The following is an 8,611-nucleotide window of genomic DNA, read 5'->3' as shown; positions in this document are numbered from 1 at the left end:
CTCAATAGAGATGTAAACAACGTGAATCCTCTTCTGATAATCCCTATCAACTTGTCTGCTTCTTGGTGTCTTCACTTCTGGTCGAAGTCCAGTTGTTTTGGCTTCTAATTAAAAATCTGTTGCACTTGGGGCTTCTTACTATGGATGTTGGGCTTATATCCCTCAATAGAGATGTAAACAACGTGAATCCTCTTCTGATAATCCCTATCAACTTGTCTGCTTCTTGGTGTCTTCACTTCTGGTCGAAGTCCAGTTGTTTTGGCTTCTAATTGAAAATCTGTTACACTTGGGGCTTCTTACTATGGATGTTGGGCTTATATCCCTCAATAGAGATGTAAACAACGTGGATCCTCTTCTGATAATCCCTACCAACTTGTCTTCTTCTTGGTGTCTTCACTTCTGGTCGAAGTCTATATTTTGAGATTCGAGATAAGATTTTGTAGGAATTTACCATTGCTGATCCAATGTCAAGAGTAACTTCACTTGTTGAGTGCATTTTGAATCTTATTTGATCATACGTTTCACTATAACACTTTGAATTGAGTGGACTACCGACACGTACCTCATACCAGTTACTCGTGAAGGACTTTCAGTACCAAATGCGTGTTGTATTTTTTGCTAAATCGAAATCATAGTAGATCAAGACATGCATGCAAATTCATCTTTCAAAATGTAACCATTTATCAATTTTACGTATATAATAGTGACTTAAATATCCTCTTAAATCAATCTTAATATACGCAGGCTATTTATAACCATGTTGAAAGTAATTTTGTACGTCGTTATAAAAAATGTTACAACCTTAAATGTAATGATTATCATAATTACCGGATTTCGTTGTACTTAGTGAATCTCAATTGTAGATACACTTAGAATAACAAATAACTATTTATATATTATCTTGCAACAGTTATTGTCAGTGTTAATAAAATTTTTAAAAAATTTTTTCGGTTATTTTCACAATTTTTTATTAATATTTCTCCTTCTACTCTTGATAACATTTGTATGTTGAAAGCTACTACTAGATTACGTCTTCTCGAGAAACAAATCAAGCTCAAGAGGACTTACGTGGACGTGGACGTTACCACAAACATCCAGTATGTCCAAGAAACCATCAATCTGTTCGTTAGTACCTGAAAGATCAGCATCAGCACTACATAATGAACAAGACGAAGAAGACAAGTTGGTAGTGATTATCAGAAGAGGATCCATGTTACTTACATCTCTATTGAGGGATATAAGCCCAGCATCCATAGTAAGAAGCTCCAAGGACAACAGATTTTCAATTAGAAGCCAAACGGACCCATCAGATCTACCAAAAGTTGGTTCAAAAGATGATATAACGATACTGCTTGGAGAAGATTCTAGAAATATAGAATCGACGCTAACAACCAGTTGAGAGTGTCTCCAAAAACGACTGGACTTCGACCATAAGTGAAGACACCAAGAAGAAGACAAGTTGGTAGGGATTATCAGAAGAGGATTCACGTTGTTTACATCTCTATTGAGGGATATAAGCTCAACATTCATAGTAAGAAGCTCCAATTGCAACAGATTTTCAATTAGAAGCCAAAACAACTGGACTTCGATCAGAAGTGAAGACACCAAGAAGAAGACAAGTTGGTAGGGATTATCAGAAGAGGATTCACGTTGTTTACATCTCTATTGAGGGATATAAGCTCAACATTCATAGTAAGAAGCTCCAAGTGTAACAGATTTTCAATTAGAAGCCAAAACAACTGGACTTCGATCAGAAGTGAAGACACCAAGAAGAAGACAAGTTGGTAGGGATTATCAGAAGAGGATTCACGTTGTTTACATCTCTATTGAGGGATATAAGCTCAACATCCCTAGTAAGAAGCTCCAAGTGTAACAGATTTTCAATTAGAAGCCAAAACAACTGGACTTCGACCAGAAGTGAAGACACCAAGAAGAAAGAAGTATATCAAGTGAAGACACCTTTAGCAAGTGGATTTAAGATCATTTAAGAACGTCGAAAATAAAGAAAAAGGGGGGTAAAGTACATAGCGTACTTCTGGAAAGCGTGTATTCTTGAAAACATTTTGTTTTACCCACGTAACTGTTTCTGTTAACACTAAAATGGATTCTGTTACATGCTTTCACATCTCGTATTTGCTCTTCATAATTTATTGTTTTCGGAAATTTTAAAACTCGAATAAACAAGCTTCTATGTCAGACATAAATAAATAATTGAATTAACGCTTCAAAATATTTATCTTGAAAACAACAGTTATATTACAATAATACATAATTTATTTAATATTAGTTGGTTTCTGATTTAGTATCTTCCCCACTGGCCTCATTTTTAGCATCAGGCGAATCAACAATTATGTTTAAATCAGGATGAGTTTCTAGCATATGCCTAGATTTCAAATGTCTTTCCAAATCTCGTCTACGTACTAGAATTTTTCCACACAAATCACACCTGGAAACATTTAAGAATTTAAGTACATTCTCATATATACGTGTCGCCACCAAGTAGCATAAATTACAAACTATGGTAGTTACCACCAATAAGTCGTTTTCTGACATATCAACAGATGACGCGGTAGTATTAAAATATTTCACAATAAAGCATAGATGGCAATGTCATATGCCATAAATGTCATAATGTCATAATTAAATAATTGGTGTGTAAATAGCACACATTAAAGTTTTTTTGATTTATTTTTTGATTAGTTGTATACTCCGCTAGATTTTTCAAGTTCCGTTTATAACTTCAATTTTGTTATTTTTAAAAAATACTACTGTGTGGTGATGTCTAAATCTACAGAGGGAAGTTTCAAGTTGTCATATTTTAACTCATCTCCTCTTCCCATTTGGACTAATTAATAAAATGCGCTACACTAGGAAACATATTCACTAGTTCATGGGATTTCTTTCGACATAAATCGTAATATTAAATAAAATTGATGGTATGAAAGACTGTGTTTCTATGCACATTCTTTTTTTTTATTTTATTCTATATCAAAATTAAGATATGTGCATATGGAAATTTGTGGAACACAAAGCTCCATTAAAAAGTATTAAGGAGTTCCAAGAGTTGATTTAAAAGTACCCGAAGAGTTTTGATAAAAACCTGCCTAGAAGAAATAGTACCAATATGTATCACAAAGTAACATTTTTCTTTATAAATATTTCGGATAATTACATTTCTTATTGGTTTTGTAAGCTATGTTTTTCAGTACATACATCTCATAATAGAGATTAGTAAGACAATTTGATGAAGTAGAATTTGTTTACTTAATTGCATTCCAAAAAACTAGGGCCATAATTTGTATAAAAGCCAAATAATTGTATTGAAAAGTGTCTAGGATCAAAATAATTTCACAAAAACAGTTTAACAGCCAAATAATTGTATTGGAAAGTATTTAGAATCCAAATAATTTCACTAAAATTATTTAGCAGCCAATTAATTGTTTTTGAAAGTGTTTAGGATCGAAATAGTTTCACTAAAAGTGTTTAGCAGCCAAATAATTGTATTGGAAAGTGTCTAGGATCGAAATAATTTCACTAAAACAGTTTAGCAGCCAAATAATTGTATTGAAAAGTGTAAAGGATCGAAATAGTTTCACTAAAAGTGTTTAGCAGCCAAATAATTGTATTGAAAAGTGTAAAGGATCGAAATAGTTTCACTAAAAGTGTTTAGCAGCCAAATAATTGTATTGGAAAGTGTCTAGGATCGAAATAATTTCCCAAAAACAGTTTAGGAGCCAAATAATTGTATTGGAAAGTGCTTAGGATCGAAATAATTTCATTAAAACAGTTTAGCAGCCAAATAATTGTATTGGAATGTGTCTGAACGTAGGGAACTTCATTAGAAATTGCCTAGAATCAAATTAATTGCATTCCAAAAAACTAGGACCATAATTTGTATAAAAGTAGCCAAATAAATGTATTGAAAAGTGTTTAGGATCGAAATAATTTCATAAAAACAGTTTAACAGCCAAATAATTGTATTGAAAAGTGTAAAGGATCGAAATAATTTCACTAAAACAGTTTAGCAGCCAAATAATTGTATTGGAAAGTGTCTAGGATCGAAATAATTTCCCAAAAACAGTTTAGGAGCCAAATAATTGTATTGGAAAGTGCTTAGGATTGAAATAATTTCATTAAAACAGTTTAGCAGCCAAATAATTGTATTGGAATGTGTCTGAACGTAGGGAACTTCATTAGAAATTGCCTAGAATCAAATTAATTGCATTCCAAAAAACTAGGACCATAATTTGTATAAAAGTAGCCAAATAAAGTATTGAAAAGTGTTTAGGATCGAAATAATTTCATAAAAACAGTTTAACAGCCAAATAATTGTATTAGAAAGTGACTAGGATCGAAATAATTTCACTAAAAGTGTTTAGTAACCAAATAATTGTATTGAAAAGTGTCTAGGATCGAAATAATTTCCCAAAAACAGTTTAGGAGCCAAATAATTGTATTGGAAAGTGCTTAGGATCGAAATAATTTCATTAAAACAGTTTAGCAGCCAAATAATTGTATTGGAATGTGTCTGAACGTAGGGAACTTCATTAGAAATTGCCTAGAATCAAATTAATTGCATTCCAAAAAACTAGGACCATAATTTGTATAAAAGTAGCCAAATAAATGTATTGAAAAGTGTTTAGGATCGAAATAATTTCATAAAAACAGTTTAACAGCCAAATAATTGTATTGAAAAGTGTAAAGGATCGAAATAATTTCACTAAAACAGTTTAGCAGCCAAATAATTGTATTGGAAAGTGTCTAGGATCGAAATAATTTCCCAAAAACAGTTTAGGAGCCAAATAATTGTATTGGAAAGTGCTTAGGATCGAAATAATTTCATTAAAACAGTTTAGCAGCCAAATAATTGTATTGGAATGTGTCTGAACGTAGGGAACTTCATTAGAAATTGCCTAGAATCAAATTAATTGCATTCCAAAAAACTAGGACCATAATTTGTATAAAAGTAGCCAAATAAATGTATTGAAAAGTGTTTAGGATCGAAATAATTTCATAAAAACAGTTTAACAGCCAAATAATTGTATTAGAAAGTGACTAGGATCGAAATAATTTCACTAAAAGTGTTTAGTAACCAAATAATTGTATTGAAAAGTGTCTAAGATCGAAATAATTTCACTAAAACAGTTTAGCAGCCAAATAATTCTATTGGAAAGTGTCTAGGATCGAAATAATTTCACTAAAACAGTTTAGCAGCCAAATAATGGTATTGGAAAGTGTCTAGGATCGAAATAATTTCACTAAAACAGTTTAGCAGCCAAATAATTCTATTGGAAAGTGTCTAGGATCGAAATAATTTCACTAAAACAGTTTAGCAGCCAAATAATGGTATTGGAAAGTGTCTAGGATCGAAATAATTTCACAAAAACAGTTTAGCAGCCAAATAATTATATTGAAAAGTGTCTAGGATCGAAATAATTTCACTAAAAGTGTTTAGCAGCCAAATAATTGTATTGAAAAGTGTTTAGGATCGAAATAATTTCACTAAAAGTGTTTAGCAACCAAATAATTGTATTTAAAAGTTTCTAGGATCGAAATAATTTCACTAAAACGGTTTAGCAGCCAAATAATTGTATTGAAAAGTGTCTAGGATCGAAATAATTTCACTAAAAGTGTTTAGCAGTCAAATAATTGTATTAAACAGTATCTAGAATCCAAAGATTTGCATAAAAAATATCTAGGACCACAAACTATATGAAAAAGTATCTAGGAGCCAAATAATTTTATTGAAAATGGTCTAGAAGCATTAGCTATAATAAAACCTGTCTATGATCCAAGGAATTGCATTTAAAAGTGTCACAGAATTGTATTAAAAAGTGAGGATAATTGTATTAAAGATCTGAATAAATGAATACTTACTTATAAGGCGTATTCCCTTCGGCGTGTAACCTGACGTGCTTGTTAAGATTACTGGGATCTCCGAACGGTCTATTACAAAACTTGCATTTCAACGGTTTGTAACCCGTATGTGTCCTAATATGAATTTTCAATCCGTACTTTCTCGAATAACACTTTCCGCAATAAAGACAAATATGGCCTTGTCTAGATTTCCCCAGGCTACTGACCAAACTTTCTATTTGAGCTTCGTCATTATAAGCAGCATGTTGTCCCAATTCGAAGCAATTTGGGAGTATTGCGGATGCGGAAGTTAGAGAAGGATCTGGAACCTGAGAAATCAGTTGTATGCAGTGCGACAGTAAAATATTCATTTTTTTATTTACCTTTGGATACTCCTTTTCAGGATTTTCTCCTTTTTTAAAAGGTTTGAAAGCGCTCGGTTCGTTTTGGTACGGTCTATACAATTTATTGTCGATTGGATTACGATTTTCCATGTTTTTTCTCAAATCGATCGCGTTTTTTTGCTTAAACGTTTGTTGTTTCAAATAAATTTGAAAATCGAACGGCTCTTCTCTACTAACCGACTTCATAGATTCGTTTACGGCAAACGATAATCGTTGCCAAAGTGTAGACATGGAAAATTTTCCGCAACCTAATGTTATATGCAATTTGAGGGGATTAGGTGATTCATATAATGTTGAACATCTATTACATACGTATTTCTTCTGACCTGAAGGACAAATATGTTCAATTAAAAATATCACGACCTCCAAAGGTAGTTTCGACGCCTAATTTCCACCATTAGTCGCAATTTTGTATCTATTTGGCAGATAGTTTTGTTTGGATACTTTGGAACGTAATCCAAGTCGATCAAACTTTGGGAATCCAAAGATGTGATTATAATTGATCAATATTCTGCTGATTTGTTGACACAATTCGATTGTGAATTTAAAAATAAACGATCCCACTTTTCGTCCAGCAGAAATGGAAATAACGTCGAAATAGTGGAACCAAAGAAACCGTTTTTTTGCAAGCAAATTATTTATGGCTTCTTCTACGCATTTCTGAAGGTGTGCAATCAAATTCATCATCCATTTTCTTGTATTTTCAAGCAAAACTTTGAATTGTTTTATATGTCAACAAGCTGGGCGCAATCTAACGAATTTTCAAAATTAGCATTCTTAAAGACCTGCTTCGAAAATTAGTGTCCCAGAGGTAGTTACAACCTGGTTCAGAACTGTTACGCGCAGAGGAAACATGTAGATTTGTGCTTTATAGATTAGGAAAAAGTTTTTGACAGAGCGCAACACCAATTCGTTCCAATACCGAGGCAACAACGAACTTTCAAGGGCCCAGAAAATCCTTAAAGGTGTCAGGCAGGGATATGTCTTCTCCCCATCTTTCAAGAAGCCCTCGCGAGTCAACAAATCCTGATAGCAGATAACATGAATGACCACAGTCGTCTTATTAGAATCAATATCAACATGAAAAGTTGTTAGATCAAGATCTCAGAATAAGATTTACAAAATGGTACGTATAGTCAGTGCTATTGTACGGAACAGAAGGCTGGACACTGAAAGTTAACACCATGAACATATTGGAGGCATTAGAAATGGGGATCTACCCAAGATTTTGAGAGTTCTGTGGACGGCAAGAAAAACCAGAGATCGAGAATTGCTGGACCTGATCAACGGCTATCATTAAAAGTGTCACTTTCAATGGTAGTTGTTAAAAAATGTTGCATGGTATGATATGGTCGATGTAAAATGAAAAAAAAATGTTTCTACAGTTTTATTTTACCTTGTATATTAGCGGGAGTTAGGAAGGCCATCTGTACCATAGCCAGAACATCTTCGGAAAACCACAGTTGTAATTCTTGTCCCATTTCAATAGGTCGTACAGCACATAAAATTAATTTTGGAGATTGTTCCGGATTATTCTTAACATTATTATTATATTGTAGTTTCAATTGGAGGTTAAACGAATGGCAATCATCGGACAAACGCAACGCACGTAACCAATGGATCCTCGAAGACCAAATACTCTGAAATTGTTCATCTAATTCGATTGTACCAAGCGGGGATAGTTTTACAGAAATCTAAAAACGGTTCAATGAAAACGGAATGTCGAATAAAAAAATAAATAACGATGTGTCTTTTAACAATAATTTTCTTATGAAGAACTCACCTGCTGAACGTCAGGCTGCTCCACCAGCGATGCTGGATCAATCGGCCTCGTAACCGATCCCTGCGGTATATTACAACCAGCGGTTACTCTACCAGGTACCAATAATTCGGAAGAACCAGTCACGTAACACGATAAATTAGTTGAAGAAGCACTGAGAAAACCTTGTGAAAACATTTTTCGAATAAAATCCACCTGACGTTAACCACAAGTTTGTTTGACAACGTTCCCAAGGTTGGTGGATGTCATATAGTGAGTAAGTGATAATGATAGTGGTTGGTAACTGACTGATAAAAATTGACAGATTCTAAACTTCATCCCTATTAACCACCCACCCACCACCACTATGTATAGGTGGTTATATTAAAGATTTGCCCCGTATATACACATCATCCCTCTTACGAATATGATGAACCGAATCTGATTTAGCAAGGGCTGGACTCGGGGATATTTTTATTAATAAAAATCGTTCTAACAAGATCGTATTAATGTTAAAAATAAAATATGCAAAAATTACACTGCTCGACAATTGATAAGGATCAAAGTATGTCTTACATCTCAGTTGTTGTAA

At 33.2% G+C, this 8,611-nt stretch overlaps 1 protein-coding gene across 1 annotated transcript; it reads right to left on the bottom strand.

Moving 5' to 3' along the window:
* Nucleotides 1–2,283: 2,283 nt before the first annotated feature.
* Nucleotides 2,284–8,217, bottom strand: LOC130450732 (zinc finger protein 226). Its single transcript, XM_056789325.1, has 4 exons — nt 8,044–8,217; nt 7,657–7,954; nt 5,878–6,586; nt 2,284–2,446 (listed from the first exon to the last, which is right to left on the bottom strand). The coding sequence occupies exons 1-4, from the start codon at nt 8,215–8,217 to the stop codon at nt 2,284–2,286; spliced, it is 1,344 nt and encodes a 447-aa protein (XP_056645303.1).
* Nucleotides 8,218–8,611: the final 394 nt, after the last annotated feature.

This window comes from Diorhabda sublineata, chromosome 1 (genome assembly GCF_026230105.1).
Source record: "Diorhabda sublineata isolate icDioSubl1.1 chromosome 1, icDioSubl1.1, whole genome shotgun sequence".
Lineage (NCBI taxonomy): Eukaryota > Metazoa > Arthropoda > Insecta > Coleoptera > Chrysomelidae > Diorhabda > Diorhabda sublineata.
This window is presented reverse-complemented; position numbering and strand designations above follow the sequence as displayed.

Coding starts and splice junctions, on each gene's coding strand:
- LOC130450732 (XM_056789325.1), bottom strand. CDS start 8,217: ATGTTTTCACAAGGTTTTCTCAGTGCTTCTTCAACTAATTTATCGTGT. Junction 7,955..8,043: donor AGCAGCCTGACGTTCAGCAG/GTGAGTTCTTCA, acceptor AACCGTTTTTAG/ATTTCTGTAAAACTATCCCC. Junction 2,447..5,877: donor GAAGGGAATACGCCTTATAA/GTAAGTATTCAT, acceptor AAATGTTTCCAG/GTGTGATTTGTGTGGAAAAA.